The 21,875-nt window shown below is 41.2% G+C and overlaps 1 protein-coding gene across 4 annotated transcripts in view; it reads left to right on the top strand.

Moving 5' to 3' along the window:
• Positions 1-21,875, top strand: part of LOC132905550 (protein outspread) — a 221,940-nt gene that overhangs the window by 51,492 nt on the left and 148,573 nt on the right. For all 4 annotated transcript variants that reach the window (XM_060956941.1, XM_060956940.1, XM_060956942.1 and 1 more), the window contains exon 2: positions 12,815-12,895. In XM_060956941.1, coding sequence (XP_060812924.1) covers positions 12,815-12,895 — 81 coding nt within the window. The remainder of the gene's footprint in view (positions 1-12,814; positions 12,896-21,875) is intronic.

Genomic DNA, 21,875 nt, shown 5'->3' with positions numbered 1-21,875 from the left:
TGTTGGTATTCCCAGGTCTTTCCGTATATCCTCGTTTCTAACGTACCACGGGGCGTTTACCATTGTTCTAAGGATTTTGGCTTGGATTGTTTCTATTTTGTTTATATGGCTCATTGCTGCTGTTCCCCATAGTGGAGTGTTGTTAACTGGTGTAAATATACTTATATGAAATAACTGTAGACCAAAGTTATTCAAACACAACCACCCCTATTATCCTAACAGAAATAAGGGGATCGCCCTGCTCGCGGTGTCGATTCGTATAATCGTAACGGGAATTTACGACTCTCGTTGACGCGCCTCAACGCGAACGCGTCTCCCCGCGACTGGACGAAAATACACTAAGGATAAAAACAAAAGAACATCTTAAACCTATCTTCTAGTTACTATTTATCGTAATTAGCGTATCTGCATATGGATGGCGAGCGCCAACTCACGTTGTCAGTTTCAACGCAAACATTATCAGATAACTAGAACCTTGAAAGACTTTGTCGAGGGAGTTTCGTTAATATTCCGACGTAAAAGTGGACGCTTTAATAAAATTACATTTCTCAACGATGGAAATTATACGTAAGGGTTACGCAGAGCAATAGTATCGCGACGTTTCATGTCTCCGTGTAAAAAGGTTTCTTAATGACGTTCGTTTATTAAAGATCCAACAGCGGTTAAATGGGAATGAAAGTGTAGAAGGAAACGCATGTCGTCGATTTTGCCTCGATACGAGATCGCAGAAGGTTAATTCGAGCTCGTGGGAGCAATCGGCGAGAAGGACGTTAATCTGTAGGCAAGATAATTCCAGATAAATAACCAGTTATAGAAACACCTTCGAACGATAACAGATTATTTAAATCTTCCTCGCGTAATTATACATACGTGGCTCTATTAGCGACTCCGAAGTTGTTGCAAATTTAAGTCAGTAATTATTTTACCAGTATTCATTTTACACACGTACCTTGTATACATTCGTAACATTCTTATTATGAAATATTCCAATTAATTTACCTTTGAACTATACAGTTTTTGTTTAACATCTGCCACTGTTAGCAGATTAGCGTCGAAAAAGCAATTATTCTATCATTTCTATATATTAAATCGAACATTGGTGGCTCTGTTGTATTATATTGAATTTTCAGCAAAACTATTTACTATATCATGCTTACACGTCGAATGTCACAAACACCTGTCGGTGTTCGAAAATCGAAAAACAAGAAGTTACGTGGCGGTGGAATGTTCACGGCGAACGCCACGTAACGCAGCAGAGGGCCGTAATATCCATGAAATGTCAATAACCGACACAGCTATAGCATTTTACATAATGAACCACGTAGACAGAACCGCCTCATACCCGATCAACGTGTTTCTTCCTTTCTTCTTTTCCACCCCTTCCTCTCCCAACGATTCTTCGTTATTTTTATCGCGCGAGCCACGAACGAAGGATGTGTGTTCTCAGCTCGTACTCGCAGGTTCGTTAGTGATTTAAGTGGTAACAATGGTGTACAACAGGAGTCTGTAGCTAATTATTTCGCATATACAGGGTGTTTCTAATGTTTTCAGCCAACAACAGTCAGATGAGACTTGGTTCGCATACTAATTCACCTTGCGACGAGTAGATTCAACACAGTTCATTCGATCAGACACTGACTGGAACATCGTACAAATAAATCCAACAGAATAAAAGGGCTTCGTCAGCTGATTAATCGAGACTAGAATATTTCTGGCGTATAGTAAAATTATTGGCAACTTGGAAAATAATACTCAGCGACGTTTTCGCGCCTAAACATTTTATAATCATCTTATAAATATTCCCTACGTGTTTCGCGACAGCTTGTATAACGTTTCTCCCTTATTTCCACTTGTGGATTACGCTTCTACAGTTTGGTTAGAAAAATTAGGAACACCCTGTACTTTCATACATGCCTGCTTCTATATTTCTGCTTCTTTTTCTCCTTATTACCTCTTCCTCCAGCTACAACGAGGTAACGACGAGGTAACGACGACGAAACACACAGGTTGCGTTCGATCCCACGTCTTCGACCTCCTCGACGCTTCTCTTGGGCAATTCTTTCGAAGTTAACCAGCCGGGTTATTTGTATGCATTTGTATGCACAGCTGTATTGTTGTTGCAAAACATGCGAGCGGGTAATCGACGTAACACGCGAGGAGAGGGAACTGACGGAGAAGAGAGGGCAGGGAGAGAGACAAGGGAGGTGGGTTAATCTTGCGTAACGTAATGATTCTCTCTTGGTACGATGCGGCTGCTGTTGCCGGTGCTGCCGCTGCTTTTCGATTTCTTGCGTCCCGAGCATGATCGATGATGGTAAATCGTACGAATGCTTTACAATGATAATGATACGTTGCGATTCTACGCTTGCCTGCTGCGTAGTAGCAACTTCCCCACAGCTCGCCAGCCCTCTCTGATTTCTCTGTTTCACAGGGGACATCGCGGAATAATGACTGCCCCACCGATGGGGCATTCGATCGTACGTTGATTTGCTTTTTTCAAGCTGGCGGATTTGCAGAGAGGTTCCCCGGCACAAAAAAACCACGCACCGTGACTGGATATTACTATTTGTTGATCAGACGTTAAAGGGTAGTTTTTAAGAGATTCACGGCACATCTGCGCGTAATGACGATCGAACAGTGAAAGATTAGTTTTGACGGATTTGATTACCGACTTGAACAGCGTTGTGAATAGTTGAGTACGTCGAAAACGTCACATATTAAACGCTAAGTTGTCGGAAAGTTAAAGAAGCTCGCGGTCTCTTCTCTACGTTATTTCCTGTATATGATGGAAGATCTTGTCGTATCGATCTCCGATATAAATTTCGTATCTCGTCGGCGACGTTTAAGAATCGATTAGTCCCGCTTTCACTTTGCCCGGGACCTCCTTGATCCGTTTCACGTAATCGTCGTTTAAAAACAAGACACGTAAGATGGTTCTGCGATCTTTACACAACCCGTGGTCCTGCTGGACCAGGTGAGCGATCATTAACTGGTAAATTGTTTCGACTTCGATTAACCGTACGTGCACAATGTCCATCTGAAAAACGTTTCTCCTCGTTTCTTCCGCTTTCTTTCGCCCTCTGCTCGCTTTTCCACCGTTCATCTCACACCTATCGATCAACGGAAACGTCAGGTTGACCTGTTTAGTCAAGACGGCCGAGTAAGATGGCTTTTCCCCATGGCAAAGGTTTAACGACCACTTGATTGTAGGATTCGCGTTGAAAACTCTTCGTTAATTGTGGTTACGCGTGGAAACGGAGCAATACGATATGGATAGCGGTCGTGGGAAAGAGACGAGAAGAACCGCTGAGAACGAAAACCGAGCATCTGGAACTAGGTAAAGCTCGCTTTTGCTCGATCGAGCGTCGATCGTTGGTTCTTTCTCGAACGATCCTATACTTTCTTTTACGCTCACGAACGATGGTTTTCACGCTATGCAATTCCAACGCGAATTCCGTCCTTTTTTCTTTTTTTCTATAATTGATAGGTACATTTAGGTCGATCGTTTAACCTTAATGTAACCTCCGTTATCATTTAAACGCATCGTCCCATTAATTTCGTACTGCCGTAACACGTTTTCATAACTCGTAAAAGTATAATCAACTTCTTATAATAACAGATGCAGTACAAACTTTTTTTTTTTGTTATGAAAACTGGGAATGGAGCCAGTTATTACGGTAGCTATTGCGCCATCACGATTATCATTATGACTATCCAACCAAAGGGTTGATAGGATTAAAAAGGATCGTTTGACGTGATTCTGTGGACGATGGCGCAAAGAGGCCGTAAATGTGGCTCATCGTGGCAAGTAGAGTCTGAAACGCGACGAAGTGATAGGATGGCCTCCTCCGTGACGGAATTCGCAGGGCAACACCAGTTTCTTGAGGTTTTCCACGGTTGTTACGCGGTCGCTAAGTTAATTGAGTAGAAAGCCACTGAAACTGGAAATCAGTCGGCGTGTCAAACGTTGAGGCGGATAGAGACGCCCCGCGGTGGAGCTAGTGTCATCAATTTAGTCGATGGAATCGATTATTCGACGGTCCGGTCGTTTGGAATCGAGGCTGTGGATTTTTCACGTTCACATTGCTTCTCAATTATCGTGTCGAATGCCTGTTTCTTGCTTTTACGTCGATTTACCTGTTGCAGGCAAAAAGTAACGTATACCTGGCAAAACCAGGCTAGAATCGAGTACAATTTAAAAGATAAAAAGGGATACGATTCCGTGTCCAATGGACGTACAAGCGATAAAAACATTTCCTATATGCGTTACCTCGAATCGAACGTGTTAATCGTCCGTGGATTATTTGAATGTCGTGGCGAGTTAAAAAAAGTCTGCACGAAGAAGTCGAACGCTGGGAAAATTACTAGCGACAGGCGCCACATTTCTCAGTGTTTGAATTAAAGAAATAGCCATATTTGCAAAATTCAGCACACTTATTACCATGGCAATGGCGTAACGTACCAGATGCGCTTAAATTACTTTACGATATTTCGTTACTAACATGTATGTCGTAAGCTGATTGAAAAAGTGTAACGGCAAGTGAAAACATTTTTCAGCAACTTAATATATACAAAATATCTACATATTCATCTCTATTTATAAACACGCGCGAGTAGCCAAACGCTACAAATCGATTTATTTAAATTCGTATTCTTATTACACGAAAATTCGTAGACACAGCGACGAGAAGCTAAAAATTCCGATCGAAAATCCTATCTCTCGGTAGGTTTATATAACGTATGATGCCGAAATACGTGATAGAATTTCACGCTGAAAGAAGCACTCGTACGATCCAGCCATACGAAATTCAGCCGGCAATCGACGTATTGAAACTGTCGAAGAAGTCGTTTAATGGTTTCTCGCAGGTGGAACCGATTCGTCCTTGATCCCCTAGGCTGTTAAAAAACAGACAAAAAATTGTACCGATCGGTAATAGATATTTCTCTGCGGCGGTGAAAACGAACGCGTGGACGCGTAACTCACGCTTTAATCTTTTCGTCGATCGATTTCTTGTCGCGATAATATCTCGATACCAGGATGCTAGGTGGGGACAGGTTTCTCGGGCGAGAGAGGAAAGCAGAAATGCAAGAGCGAGGGTTGGTCGAGGTGGCCAGAATGGACACCGGATGTGGGATATGCAGACGACGAGATGCGTGGGATTCCTCGTGTGATGCACGCGAGCGAGTTCTTCGTATCTCGAGACCGGTAAGAGAGAAACGAAGCTACGACGAGGCGAGACTCTTCTTGGTGTTCAATTGCTGCACGTAGAAGTCTCCATGTTGCCTCGACAAATCGTCGATCGTACCGCAAACACTGCTCGGTGAACGGAATCTGTGTGGACGTAGGGAGAAGGGAATTGGAATCGCGGTTAAAAAGAAATCGTAGAAGCGTTGTTTTGTCAGATGATCACGGATCGACGTCTTGTACGATGAATTATCAAGACGCACATATATTTATGGATTCTTGGCAATATCAAAGTTGAAGTATCTTTGAAGATAAAAATATTTTTACGCCAATGGATTAACACATTTTCGTTGGAAATTTCAAACGACATCGATTAATCGCGATTAAGAGGAAATACACAGCGTTGTTTTGTTAGATGGTCACGAGTCGAGATCTTGTCCGGACAATTATCAAGACACACATGGTGTCTTGGCGATATTGAAATTAAGATACGTCGTTTCTTGCCACAGACGCGAGACATTTCGACGATGTAGAAACGATTATGTTCCAGGTTCGTTCCGAATTCCTCTTTCTTCTTTTTTTTTCTTCTGTTGGAATAAGAAATTCAGAGGGGAATTTACGCAGCCAAACATCCTGCATCACGAAATTAATTTCAAAGGGTGAGGATAGCGATGAACAGCTAACGCGGCATTAGTCTGATCGTCGCTCTGTTCCGACACAGTCAGAGGGCAATACCTGTTGCGTTCGAAAGACGTCAGATTTACGTTGCTGGGTTGAAACTCGACGATGTAAATTGGTTTGCCCGCGGACGATTTTATGGGCGAGTTCCGCGATGGGGGAATCGTCGAATCGCATTTACACTCGATTACCGCGCGGAAGAAATGAATTCGCGGCGATAGAACGTTAACGATTCGCCGTTCCTCCTCTTGATTCTCTCTCTGAACGAAAACCGTCTCTAATAAGAGATCCGCCTCGTTACTGAATCTAAACGGACATCTATCTTGCCAGGCTTCCTGTATTCCGACAGCGTGCGCCGGCCATACGATCGCATAGTGTATGTACACCACCACACGGAAGTATCCGGACAACACCTGGCTGCCTTCTACACAATGCAATGTAATAATTAAATTACAGATAAAAGCGTGTTATTACCGATGATAAGTGCTGTAATAGGTAGTTTAAAATTATGGTCTTCTAACTTTATAAAAAGATGGTCAGAAAGTAACGTTTCTAGGTATTAAAACGTTGCTTGCCATGTGACACGTTATGCCAGTAGCATATTTTATTTCGTATTTCGATTATCGCATCAACGGGATAGCGTGTTGTTCATTTTGAAATAACGTAAGACGATTCTAGGACTTTGTTTAATTTTATGCAGAATGTTCGATGATATGATTTTTGAAAATAAAAGATCATATAGGAAAGAAAGATTGGATTTTAGAGAATCCTCCCATCTGTAGTATCGATTTTAACACGTCCTTTTTATTAAATTCACAGACTATCACCAGAAACGCGACTATTACCATACTTGTCACGTCCTCAAAATAGAGAACGTTTCAACGGGACCTTTTTTTATTGGCCAGGCGTCGCCTACGACACGGTCTGATTGGCTAACGAGTTGGCTGACGCGGTAGATTTTTAATTGCTTTCATAAAGCTTGGCTTGTTTCTTCGACGTTCGTTGTTCGCCATGTTTCAAGTTGGCCTTTTAGACGTCGAGAGGCGTCGGGGCGCACCTACACCTCTCCGTGATCGACTTTATTAGAGATTAGCGCGGCTGGTCTCGAGTGGGCCCGCATCTCGGTCGCGTTTAGAGCTTAAGGACTGGCAAGGACTCGGTCGAAGCGTGTCAAGGACGACAGCGAGAAAGCCACGAGAGAAGGAGAGATCTCTTTGCCTCGAACGATCAACCTGTTGTCCAATTATTGCCAGTTGCCGAGACGAACGTGTCCCTCGATTGCGCAATCGACGCCACGGCAGGTCATCGACTGATCTTTCAGCTTTGGATTAGTACATCGACGTTCGTTGATCCTTGTTGCGCGAGCAAATGTCGGAAAGTTTGGCACCAAGCACAGATGGCGGAAATGTTTCTCAGAGCCTGTCGTTGAGATGATTTATCGAGACATGGATAGAGATTACGATGTTAATTAATATCGGTTGTAGTACTTCGTGGGATCTCGGAGTATTAGGTCAGAGACGGCGAATATCGTTCTGGGAAGATCGTTTAACGAAACGACGAATGTAAAAGGCGTTGCCGAATGCTTGTAATCCTTCTGCTTATTTAGCAATATTTATTACGTTAGTTATATATTAAGGTTATATATTAAAGTTACAAGACTACGAGATCGTTCTGGCAAGATTATTTGGTAATCGTTAGGTGATGAATGCAAGAGACGTTGCTAAATCCTCGTCTTTCTGTTTATTTCTATATTATACGAATTTTCCATTCCACGTTATTACTCGGATAAAACGCGATAAAGTTTACGCGCAAAATAATTGCGGTAGTTTTCCAACGCGCTTTTGTCCAGATGCGAGATAGTATGGCGTGGGGGAGAGTCGGCTGGCCGGAAGTCAATTGTGAACGTGCGACGGACGACAGGAAATCAGCGGACGCCCGGACGGAAAGCGGTTAAACAGAGCGTAGATTCGATGCGATCGATTCGACCGGACAAAAAGCACAGCGTCCACAGAGAGAAAGATACAGGATCTTTAGAATTATCTCGGTGGATAGATCGAACATAGAGGTGTGTTGTAGCCGTAGCCACGAAGGAATTCGCGATTTTATTGGCTCGTTTCTTAGTGGAATCGCGATTCTAATCGTCCTCGATAAGCTAACTGGACTGTGAATCCGGACTGGCTCGTTCCCGGAACACCGATATACAATTTATGCATACTTTTTTCCTTTCTTGCGAAACAAAGATCACGCTGCATTACCAGCGTTTGTTTCGTTTTCGTAATACCGAAATCGATCCGACGTTTTCTTCGATCTTGATCGCCATATAAGTACGTCACGAGGCAAAAGTTTTCGATCCTTTCTCGATCATATTGAAAATATTTGAACATTCGTCGTAAAAATCTTGCAGCAGCGTACCGCGTGTACGTTTGATATATTTTTAAATTTCTCTGAACGCTCCGACGAGTGGATCGTGGTAGATGTTGCGGCAACATTCGTATTTTACCTTTGGCGTAATTGAATTCAGTATGCTCAACCTTCGATCGGTACATAAGGCGAAATCCTTGGTACGTAATTGGTTAAACGGGTTCCAGGTCGATCACATCGAGAATTAAACATAATGTTATGCTAGATTTACTGCAGCGTGCACTAATTTGTAACAGACCTTAATTTTAGTACTCGTTGTAGTAAAACGCAGTACATGCCAATATCGAATGTGGCTACAAATTATCAGCGATATAACATCGTATTTGATCCTTAATTGATGATGCGATTACGCACTGCATACCATGGTAACGATACATAATAACAGCGTCAAAAACCAACGAAATCATAAATTCTCTTTGAACGCCTGTTATCATCCTATCCGAGGAATATCCAAGAATAGTCATTTCGTATCTTTCATTACAATGTTAATTTAATCAGTAAAACAACTGCTTATTAATGATACATATAATTAAACACACGAAATATAAAAGGCGAATTAAGAAACACAAATTTAAACAATAATACAATCGGATTAATATAATGTTGACCGTTAACGTTCTTCATACGTACAACGCGCGTCACTTTATACGTTTCTCCAGCTATGAAGATTATTAAAAGATAACGATACAAATTGCATCTATAAATATTTCAATTTCCATAGAATCACAATGCCACGAAACGTTAGACAAAATCACCAAATGCTCCTCCAATTTACGCTATAACGTAAAGTTCGATGGGTTTCTCGACCGTGAGCAGAATAAACGCGTTGCCGTTCATTTATCTTGCGCGTAATTGCCCTCACGGCAGAGATCTCGCGGCGTAAATTAGTTTATCGTGGACAAGGTTTCTGTTAGACCCCATTTCACAGTGGAATTCCGCAGTGGCGCGCGCATGTTTAGGCATCGAGGCTTTTTGCCGGTGTCCGTGATCTTTTGTTTAGCCCATACAAGGGTACACCATAATTTTCTGCAAAGAAAGACGCGCTCACGGTTAGAACGCCAACACGGCGTTCCTCTTTCCGCGAGGAACACGGAGCAAGGGAGAGAGCCGAGGGACTTTATTTCTCCATAAAGCCGAGTGAATTCTCGTTCTTGCTCGCGCAAGCCAGATGATCGCCTGGTTTCGTGATTGCCACGCACTGGAAAATGATCGTCAGTCACGGGAACGAAGACGTATCGCTCTTCTTACCGGTCCTGCGGACTCTTTTTCGTCCCCGTTCTTCGCGCCAGAGCTCCTTTACGGTTTGCTCCTTCGGTTTTACATGTCGAATATTTTAAAGATGTTTCGCGAATGTGAGGTAGAAGTGTCTTTTGTTTCTTTCTTCTCTCTCTTTTTTTTTTTTTATTTTTAAATAGAAGTCTCGATTTTGACGTTAGAGCGAGCGACGACTAAAATACGAACCTTGTCGAGCGCACAAATCAAAATGAAATTGTACGTTGCGAGGAGGAAAAGAAACTGTTATCTATGGATTATATATCAGAGAAGAACATGGGAAATTATATGTAACCCATAAAATTGATAAATCTGTAAGACTTCCGTGAGAAGAAAAAATTTAAAACATGAAACTCGCACCAAGGAAATCGAAATGAAATTGTATAACGTAAGAAAAAGAACACGCTTTCATTCGTGTAATTACATTTTACAAAAAAAAAAAAAAAAAAAAAAAAGAAAAAGAACGAACATTCGAATGTTAGAAACTACACCATTATATTCTATATATAATTATGAAATTACGAAAGTAGAATCTTAAATGAGGAGACACTAACAATTTACGAAGAAGAAATTGCAAAGTGTAAATTGCTGTGAAATTAGCCTCCATATGAAGTACTTCACGGCTACTTATCATATTTCTGCCCACCGTGCACTGGTATCTTGTATTATAAAATCTTCCACTCTTCCACAACCTTCAACAGTTACCTTCCACAACCAATTCCTAACTCGAGTAATAAAATCGATATCGTTATACATTAATCCATTGCAATTAGTTTTATTTTTTCACAAAACTTCACGGATTTCTCATCTATTCCAAAAAGACCTCGTATCTTCCGATCGTAAACATTTTTAATCGATGCCATATTAAGATCAGCAGATCGACAAAGTTGTACTTGTCCTTTCTTTCTCCTTTTATTCGACTACCTTCGATTACCTTCGACTGGATGCACGGGTTGTTATTAAGCACGGGAAATCTGGGTCGTCGCGCGTCATTCTAGGTGAAATTTCTTCGGCTGTCGAAGATCGTTCGATCGTCCCGAACGTGTATACTTAATTCCACGACAAAGTTCTCGAGCGAGAGGAAAAACAGTTCGCTGATTCGCGTGGCTCGTTCCCTTCTCGGGATGCAACTTTCGTAACGAGCGAAAGTGACGCACAGTCGTTTTGTTTCCCCTCGATATATCGCGTCTTTTTTTTTTTTTCGAGATATTTGGAAAGCGCGATGTAAAGCTATCGAAAATGGCTTCCGTGCATCAACGGAAGCGATTCCCGTGGAATAATGTAACGCGAAAGAGGTACACGCGAGCTTCATTATCATATTTCCAAGGAAAACGATCCGTCGAAGTTGTTCCTTCGGGGAAAACATGGAAAATTATGCGCTCGGTAACGAGTATGTGTTAAAACCTTGCTGTTTCTTTAAATATACGTTGTTTTAGACGTGTAATGAGAATATGATGAAGCCACAACGCAGGAGTTTACAAGGAATTAGGGTTATAACGAGCAATTTTTATTTAAAAAAAAGAAAGAGAAAAGAAGTCAGGATGGATACATTGGAATATTACTGTTATAAAAGGGCTCTCTAATTACAAAGACGAATATACAAGAAAATGTCAGATTCTCGATCAGCTCGTTCCGAGCACGATCTCTTCCTTTCCCTCCCGAGAAATTCCAATAAATAAATTCGATCTTCCAGATAAGAGCTCTGGAATCGTACAGTCGAAAATTCCCCATTATCACGCTTTTATACGTTTAATCATAGTTCCAGTAAAAAAGAACAAACGTACGGTCATTCTATACTTTCTGTGGAAAGAGAATTTTTAGTCAAAGTGGTTTTCAACGATCGTCGAAATAAATATATCGCTATGAATCGAGGAAATACTACGAGAAACACGTGAAACGTACGCTTGCTCCTGATGAATGACCGATTTAAGATTCCTCGAAGATATTATACGTGCTCACGTGACTTTCCTTTCCATCTGAATGGCCGCCGTTTCTGTTTCCCTTCCTCTCTCTCTTGAACCCTTCGATCCAATCCTCCTTAGCTTCTCTCTCTCTCTCCTTCTGTTTCTCGTTCTTCCTATCTCTGGACGGTAGCCCCTAAATCTTCCTCTAAACATAATAATAGAGTTTGAAGAGGATCTGGCGTGCAGCCGCGGCGTTGTTGGAAAGTTTGATTAGCTCGCTGGATGGAGAAGCTCGTTCCATGGACGCGACGGGAGATTGCTTTTCGTGGTTGATATTCCGCTTATGTTTTCTCTGGAATGTCGACGTCGATGGACACCGCCGGAACTTTTTTAATAATTATCTCGTTTCATCGTTTCCCTCTCCCTCTCTCTCTCTCTCTCATTCTTTTCGAGGGTCGAAGCATGGATATTGTAGCGGCGTTGGTAGTGGTTGGGTGGAGAACTAGTCGAATAAGTTAGACAGTTAATGAGCTGTTATATAAAATAAAATATGTATTTTTTTATGTATATTCTTATCTTTATTTATCGAGGTTAAGTTTAGCCCGTGAGAGGATCAAAGTGTTGATATTAGGATGAAGCTGGAGGTGGTTAGTCGGAAAACGAGAGCTATAAAATAGAAAATTAATGAAGTACATGTTTCTTTCTTCGCGTACGTTTCTCTATTGTTCGCGTTAGAAGATCCAGGTGTAAATATATATGAGAGCGGTGTCGAAGGTACGTGGAAGAAGAGGAACGAGTTAACAAGTTAAGGAGACTGCTGCATAAAACGTAGCATAGATAGAGAAGTATATGTTTTTCGTTTATATTCATCGAGGTTAAGTCTCGCTTTACAATGTCCAATCTGTGTCATCGATATTCATATTTCTTTGGTTCGCCAGTACATATTTCTCCGGTGTCCGCCTACAGCCGAGGAGTTCTATAAGCGCGACGTGAAACTACGTAGAAAGTCTTTGTACTCGATAGAAATAATAACGACGTCAGAAGTTCAATGCAACGTGACGAAACGCATAATGCACGCGACGAAGTGTGACTTCTTTGGATTCATTCTGATCTCACCAACCATTGACTTTTCTTTCTCTGTACCATCTCTGTACTGGCTCTGTACTATCTCTACGCTGTTCATCCAGTGTCACCGCATTTATATCTATAAACATTTATAACTTCGATCCAGTGAACATTCTTTTTATCCGACATAACGTAATACCAATAAGCCTACTGGCTATTTGTAGAGCTAACGATAGCTACTAGTATCGATCAACGTCAAAACTAAACACGATCTATATTTATGTTGCAGGCAACGAGGAAGATTTCAAAATGCGGGTACCTGTTCGTCGCCCCGGGCTGGGATTTCTCGAATCCGTTGAATCGAACGAAGGTAAGAGAAACGAGACGAATTTTCCACTTAGTCTTTAAAACCTGTCGTCAAAGAAGATTACGTTAACGCCACCATTTATCAAATTTTGCTGCAGTATACTTTTGGATAAAAGTTTCGAATAAAAAGATTAGGAAAACGATTGTTCGCGTCGGTTACGAATAATCTTGCGATAGTAAAAGAAGGCAGTAGAATTAGACTTTCTTTCGTTCGCTACTACACCTGATCAACCGTGTCCAAGGTGTTAATAAACAAATGGAAAATGCAATTTCTCTAATATTTAATAATTACGCGCCGCAAACGAACTTATCTCTAAATATTTGCTAGAAATGTTCATATTCCTGTCATTGTATCAAATATTTTGCCCGAAGAAATTGTTGAAAAATAAATAATTTCCAATCGACGAAGCGAACGAGGCTCTCCAGTTACGATTAATAGATTTGCGATTCGAGGACATGTTCGAGGACATCGATTTCTCTCTTAGCGCCAAGCTACCGACAACGACGCGGAAAAGAAGAATCGCTGCGATAACGGAGTGGAAATTAATATACTCGTGGTTCTGTGTTGAACGGGAGCTCACGATCGACATAAATCTCAGCGGTCTCGATGAAGGACTCGCGGCGGTGGCCGAGATCACCATGCGCTCCGAGGACAGCGAAATCGGCGGTTCTCTTATCGATCTGGACGCGGCAAAAATTCGATACGAAGCGTTAAGAATCGTGCGTCGCTGTTCGCCGGAGAAAGTTTAGAAAGGAACGGCCGATTCGCAGTTCGCGGTCGTAAATATAAAACGGAGAAAAAACCGGACGATCGGTAACCAGCGGGAACTGTTTGTAATTCGTAGTCACGTACGTACGCGAGCAGTTACCGTAAAATGGGAAAAGGTACGTTGCACGTTGTTCGACAACAGCTGCTTCCATTAGTTTCTATTATTTCTATTATTAGCGTCCCGTGGAAGTGTTTGGACACTTATTTTATAGGAAACTTATTTCATAGGTCATTTTACAACATTCATATGTCTGTGCGTTATAATAACGGGAATGGAATTGCAGCTTGTGAAAAATGAAATCGATAAGAGTAATCTTCTATTTGCAACGATAGAGCAAAATAGCAAATTTATATCGCTATGTGCTTTGTGATTTATTGGATGAAAATTTGTTTGTTAAATTTTATGGTTAAAATTTTATCGAATCGCTAGCTGATCGTTGGAAAATGTCAGAGTCATCGATGGTACTGCGATCGGAATTATTATCCTTTGATAGCGACGACTCGTATATTGATAGAAATTTTGATTCGGTGGTCGCGGCGAATCAAATAGCATTTGTTCGTTGAAGCGATATCGAGAATGGGAAGATGGAAATGGAAACGCGAGGAGAAGGCAATGGTATCGATCGTTTCAGCACCGTTGCGAAGGATCCACAACGAGATCGAGCGCGGGGTTGCACGGTTATCCTCGCTTTCTCGATAATGAGAAAATTGTGCGGTTCGATCGATCTTGTAACACGATCTCGCGATCATAGACTGTCGATAACGCGCCACGTAGCTCGAGGCATCGAAACGGAAGTGATCGATGGCTCGGACGCGGCATTTCCGATCTCCACCTCCGATCATTTTACCACGCTTCCGCAGCCTAAGTTTAAATACCGCGAGATCGACGCGTACAAAGGCGCTCAAGAGTCACCGATGTTCCAACGAGAGATAAAGACTTTCAATTAATCCCTAAAGATTATCACGGTTGAAATTTCATTGCAAAAATCACGATGTTACTTGTAACCAATGCAAACCATAACTTTTCTGATATATTCGTCTACGATCGTTCTCCAATTCTTCTATTGGCGATATAGCTTTTTTGTATAACTTTTTTATAGCTTCTGAGCTTTCTTGCCTGTCGTTGTATCTGGTTTTGTATCCCGCTGCCAAAGACCATCGACGAGATATCTCGCATTTTATACGTATCGATAAAGAGCGATCATAACTCAATGACAAATGGGCAACGATAGAAACTGATTTAAAAATGTCATCGAGTATAATTGTTCGGAATTTTGAGTGGTCGCCCGTTTATGGCACGGCCCATTCCCTTTTTTAGAAAATTCCCAATTGCATGTTCTCCCCGAGCTGTAAACCTAACGACTCCGAGGTTAGGTAAAAATCCCCTGGAAAGGACCACGGAAGGGCACGATGGACAGACGAAACCCAAGCGCTGGTAGGGAGAATCAGCAACGTAGGAGGACAGTTCATCATGAGACATCGTACCATATGGGTGAAATACTTTACTCTCAACAAGATCTTACCACCGCCGTGTATCATATCACACGTTACGTTTATACAACAAGTTCAACACAGTGCTGGATCACTCTAACGCTCGATATATTAAGTCTCCTCCACCTTGAGCGTTAATTCGTTCGAGGTACGCGATATCGACCGATCGGTTTGACCTGACCGGTTGCTCTTTAGTCGATTCGCAACAATAATTAACGAATTTAGTATGGAATCCATTATGTGTTGGTCGAAATTTCATTCTACGCATGTATCCATATTAAAAAGAAAGAAAAAAAAGGAAGAAATAAAAGCGAAAGAGAAATTAGGCTTTTGGAACTCGTCAGTCGTAACAGTCTTTTTGGAACAGTTTGTTAAATCGCAGGATCGTTTAGCCGGAGATAGCTATCGTAGAGCATGAATCGATTAGAAGCGTGTATATCGTTATTATAGTATATGCTTCGCGATTCGATCAGCGTCGAATGGACGCGTGAAGAGCGAGTTTAAACGATCGATTATCGAATTGTACGACGCGTCGTTGCGGAGCCCGTTGTCGAGAAACGCACGAATAGAAAGCGGTTTCATGGATGGCCGTGTTTGGCCTCGATCAACAAACTCTCCCTTGATTTTCTATGACAGCTGTGACTGCTCTTCCGCGAGTTTTTCGCCGTCCCGCGAATAATGGGAATTCTTCTTCCGGTTCGCAGTCATCCTTCACCTTGGCAGACGTTCTTCCATATAGAATGTGACAGTATCTTGATCGCGGTGTCGCTTTCGTTGTAATCATCGAATCTGTCGTTGTTTCGTTATTGTTTCGCTCTGCAAAAATTCTAATCTAAATTCTACAAGCTCGTAGATCAAACTATCTCTTCTCTCTTCTTCTCTCAGCAATTTTATTTTTATGGTTTATAAATCTTTATGTTTAAATCTTCTTCGTTGTTCAACAGAGGGAAAGACTTTCAATTTCTTTAAACAGCGAGATAACAAATTGAAAAATATTTTTGCATAGAATGGAAACGAGGAATGGCTTGTATTAATTATTTCTTCATATTTTTCACGATTATAGAAAAAGATGATTAGATAAAAAGTGACACAGAATCAATAATTCTATGTTCGATACAGACAAAATTCCAAAATGTAATAGAAGCAAAAAAGCGTAACACAACGATATGAACCATGGAAGTGTATTGACGTCATGAGAAAGATATGATTAGCGTTACATAATTACAATAAAAAAAAAGTCCTCCAGCGTTCAAATTATCTTTTCTACGTCATAAAGGATCATATATCATCTCGAAAGCCAGACATCCGATTCTAAGAGTTCGCGTTGTCTGTTCCCCAAATTACTCTCATTAGATGACCGCTATCGTTTCGTATAATGAAAAGGATGCCTGTATATAATACATCCTCGACCTTCAGCCTCTGATTTATTCCCAATTCGCACTTTAATCGAATCGAGCGTAAGAACGAGCACTAATCGAGCCTCTTAGAAGCTGAACCGGCGAACTCTGCTTTTTTGCGAGTTTCTTAATTTTATTTTTCAGGTAACACGATTAATGCTCGTTATTCGAGAAAGGAACGTTCCAGACTTCTTCTGTTTCAAACCTTTTACTTTTTAATTTGTAGGAAATTAAGAAGTGAAAATACACGAGATCCATAAAATATACCAAATGCAGAGAAAATATAATTTACGAAACATAATTTACCCAGAGTAGAGTACAAACAGCATATTCTTTTAGTTGCATTTATAAAAATATAAATTTGCATAAACACGGCCTAGCCTAATTATCGGAAAGAAATGGCAGAAAGCAACAGGAAATTTTACGGTAGATCAGAAACAATAACCTTACGAACCTTATTTTCCTCTGCTTTTCGATTTACGGAGTCGCGATCAGCGTTATCGTTTCGAACGATTCAATTATTTCTCTAATGGCTGTTCGATAGGAGTATGAAAATAAACGATTCAAGCTGGATAAAACAAACGTAGGCACCACCGATCGTTATACGGGCCGATAAACAGGGCATCGTGGAATAACGAACAACCCGGAAGCTCGGTGGGAATCGGCGGCTCTGTGTATTGTCGTTCTCAATAGGTTGAAACTATCGTGGAAATTACATCGAGCGAGACGCGAGCCTGTAAATCTCGCTCGTTTCACCGCGAGACGTCGGAGAAAGTGAATAATTAGAAGGCGCCTTAAGGCCTTAAAGGCCTTTAAAGCCTAAACGACGAACGGTGCGTAACAACCGTCTTCTCTCGGTTCACAATCGTGACGAGACTCCTTAATTAAGTGGATCTTGCTAATTCATGCGTTTAGCGATGTTGATTTTCATCGAGTTTGTCCATTTTGTTTGCGTATACTATTGTTTTCATTAGCATTACATTTTGGGAATATTCTGCGAATTGCGTGATACGGTTATGGAATTTTTTCCAGCAATTGTACTTTTAGATATGGAATTTGTTCTAGATTTGCCTGTTTGCTTAGAATTTTTCAGTTTGACGATGCTCTAGATAACGACAGACAATTAGTGCACGATTGCCACGAGATTCCTTCATCGAGCGAATTTCCTTCCAATCTGCACGTTATTTCTTTTATTCGATCTCCAACATTCTCCACGAATTATATTCTCGGAATTTTTCAACAGCAATTCAGACATTTGGCTGTAAAATCTTTGTCGCGTTGGCTAGCTTTAGTCTGGAATTTTAAAGAATTTTCAGGTTAGACAATCGTCGAATATTTTAATCAGAGAATGATAAACTTTCTTTCGTAGCTACCGACCGCGTCTTTCGCCGTCAATCTTTTATCCAAATTAAAAGCCATCAATGACGCATTGATCGTCGACAAAGCACAAGAAACTCGACTCGTATTTAAGGCAGAGTCCGCATAAAACTGCGTAACTGGGAACAACGGTGCATTAATCGCGATAACGAATTTGTAGAGTCATCGAGCACATTATACCGCGTGCGTAATAAAGTAAACGAATATTGCAGTGGCCTCGGTATCGTAACGTATCCAACGATAAGAGACGCCGACTTCACCGATAACACGATCACAATGCCATGCCTTTTTCATCGTACGATTACAATTAAGAAAATAATCATTGTTTTTCGATCTTTCAGAACTGCGTTATTCGATATTATTTAACAGCACCGAATATAATTTTTTCTTCTATTTCTACGTTCCGACCGTACGAATATGTAATTTCGTCCCTCGCTGTATATCCTATCTGTCGTTTACCAACGATTAGTTGCATAACGATAATGACACAGCGTGTGCGTCGAAACGAAGCATAATACCTGCTAAATCAGCATGTCGACGTGTTGCGTATCGTATCGGTGGCCGTACACCACGGAACCGCCGACACGTGTCGATGTTTGTCAACCGATTTTCTGCTGGTTCTTCCCGTATCTGTTTCGACGATCGTTAAATAATAGCCGCAATCAGGATACAAGAACGCTGCTCGTGTTTCTTTTGGGAACGTTGCGTTATACTAAGTACACCGGCGTCATATTGCACAATCGTCGTCGTACGTATTCAAACACACATAAACGTATATAAATACAGAGACGCGTTCTATTGCATAACCCTGGCATACCTCATTGTTAGCCTGGGCTCTTTGTAGCAGAGAAAACACGGTCTTATCAGGTGAAGAAAGAACGAGCGCTTTCCTTTTGTCGGTTAGCCTCATCCCACGCGAATTGCATACTTACCGCCATAACAGAATTTATGGTTTATCAAGCGTGCGTACCGCTAAGGACCCTGGTCGCTTGTATTCGCTCTGATCGCGTATGATAATTCCATGTTACGTTACTTCCAGATCTTTGTTTCGAATGAAACGCGTAGAAAGTTCCGAAAATGGTAAACCGGTAATCTCGTAGGATAATTCTGCGCTGCATCATGATTGAGATCTTTGTGCAGGTTTAATGGACAATATTAAGAACAAGTAGAATATACACTCGTGTAACGTAAAGTTGTCTTTATGAACGTGGGTTGTATTTAATTCGATGAGTTTAATGACGCCGGACTTGGGCCAAATTGGCACATATTTAGGTCGCGTTATGTCTGACTCGCGCAGTCCTTAACTACTTAACTTTACATTACGCTTAACCTCGTTCATATTTCACGTTTTCTCACAATTTCCTTTCAAAAACTGTTCGCAACTTGCTTTTATCGCTGTACTTTCCTAACCAACGATCCACTTATATCGAAATTTCTGCCGAATCAAGTTCTCATTCGAGAGTAATTTAAAAAAATCGAGTCAGTCAAGGTAGGATCGTAAAGGACGAAGCACGCGAATATTATGCAAATTTCGATTTGTGCGTGGCCAGTTAAAGAAGATCGCACGTCGTTAAGCCGAAGATCCATTAAAGCCAGTGACGCGGGACGAGCAAAGTCGAATCTAAAGTAAGTCTAGAACCGTTTCTGTTCAGGCTATTTCCGATCTGGGTTACACTTGCTCCGACTCTCGTTAAACTCGCTCGTCGAATCGTCCTTTTCCCTATTGTATCTCCGATAAGTCGTACGTTGTTCAAGAACGATCGTCGAAAGATCGAACCGACGAAATCGATCGAATCAATGGCCCGATCGCATGTTACGCCATGGCCCCGTTTAATTAGCCAATTAACGCGTGCACGTTGGCTTAATTCGTTCTCGCGAGCAGGACTGGCCTGGATCGAGCCGGGGAATTCGCGCACAAAGATATTTTCCCAGACGGTTCTGCGAGAAACGCCAGAAGAAATTGGCACACTCTAATGAACCTGCAATACGCGGGAAAAAAATCGAGGCCGAGCGTAAAATTCCTCGGGTAACGTTAATTTGCATCATAATGGACGCGCCTCGTGTCCCCTCACGATCGCAACCGGTCTCTTTCTCTTTCTCTCTCTCTCGAGCTTTCTTCGTATTCTTGTCCATTCTTTTCGTCCTCGCTCGCCAATTTTTCTTCTTTTCTTTTCTTTATTTTTTCTTTTTCTTTTTTTTTTTTCGTCTTCGAGGAAAAGCAAGTGGCACGTCTCTAATGGTATGCTTTCACTGCAAATGGGAGTCACAATAGAAGCGTGGCTCTACGTGGCTAATCATATTAATTCGTAGAAAATCCGGAGCATCGGCTATCTATGTCGTGGAAGTTTCGTTTTTTCCGAGCCAGCGATTCCAGGACGTCGCGTTCCACGCCTTCGTAAACGATGTGTTTTAAATTGGAGAAAGAGACGTTTACACGTTGCCTTTATGCATCGGTATTTCAGTTTATACAGAATTTTGATCGTTCGAAAGGAAGGATAACGTTATACTCGTACGAGGGAAGATGGTTCATTTTTAGCTATTCCGTGAACATTAATATCGAACGCGAACAGAGACTTTTGAATAAAAGAAACTATGGTATTTATGAATCGGGCCAAGTAGATCGCGTCACTCGTAGGCCATTGGCCTGGGATGTTAGATTTATCGGGGCGTTGAAAATATTTGACAGAAAAATTCTTTCTTTAATGAAGATTATTCTGTTATCATTGGTAGAAAATCTGTAGCGTCGATTATTCAAGTTGCAGAAGTTTCTTTTTTCTGAGCCAGTGATTTGAGAATGCCTTCGTGAAAGACGTGTATTAATTTAACGAAAGAAACATTTATACTTATGTTAGAAATTTCTAGACTTGTTAACCTGAATAGCAACATGGTCGTTATAATTCAAATGGAACATTTCGAGAGATTAAAATTCTGGAGGCAATTATACAAGATATTAAAATTATAAGCCAATCTACGAGAAATTAGAGTTACAAGCATCGTTAATAAAACGACAACGAATATTCATAAGACAAGCTTCGAATGAAAAAAGAGCCAGCAAAGTTATTCTTTTATAGTCTTTTTCCATGACTCCCAAATTGCAGCGTAATCCCCGGATTAAAAAAAAGAAAAAAAAAAGAGAGAGAGAAAGAAACGAATCTCCTTCTCTGCCGCGTCGTTTCCAGTGAAATTGCTGGCATCATGTGAAATCGTTCTGTAATTCCACGGAAGATTATCCGGCGTATAAGGGCGGATCTTCGGAACCCGACCACTCGACCGTGCCCTCATCCCCGTATCAAAGAACTTTACGAGCTTTTAATTGAACAATATTGAATGAAGACGAGTCATCGTGGTCTTTCACGAGTTCTTGTTAAACATTCCCGTGGATGGAACTCGTGCAACTTTCATCGCACGAGGCTTTAACGAGCGTATTTTTATCACAACGACGAACAGGACGATCACATTTTGTTACCGAGCACGGGCCATACGTGTACAATCTCCTGCGCAAAATCGTGAATTTCGTGTCTCTTCCCGTGAAAATTAATTTCTTTCTTTTGCACAAAAAACGTTTATGCGTATCGACGTAACATAAGTTCAAGGCGAAAAGAAGAGGAAGAAGAGGCAAGAGAATGAAAAGAAGAAAGTAGAAGGAAGGGAAGATTTCGTGAAAATTAATGTTATTTGCTTAAAGATTTACGCAGATTGAAAACTCAGGATGGAGATGGAAGGAAGAAAGGATGGGCGACGAAAGAATGAGAAGATAAAAGAATATAAACGAAACAGAAAAGGAAAAAAAAGAAAGGGAGGTAATGTAAAGAAGGAAATTAGAAGAGGAAGAAGGGAAAAAGAAGCGAAAATTAGAATTAGACGGAAAAGGAAAGGGAAGAGGAATGAAAAAAAGAAAAAGAAAAAACGAAGAAGGAGAGGGATGAAGAAAAATGTCCATACAGAGATAT

Source organism: Bombus pascuorum, chromosome 3 (assembly GCF_905332965.1).
Source record: "Bombus pascuorum chromosome 3, iyBomPasc1.1, whole genome shotgun sequence".
In the NCBI taxonomy this organism is placed as follows: domain Eukaryota; kingdom Metazoa; phylum Arthropoda; class Insecta; order Hymenoptera; family Apidae; genus Bombus; species Bombus pascuorum.
Note: the sequence above shows the minus strand (reverse complement) of the source record. Positions and strands in the feature narration are given on the sequence as shown.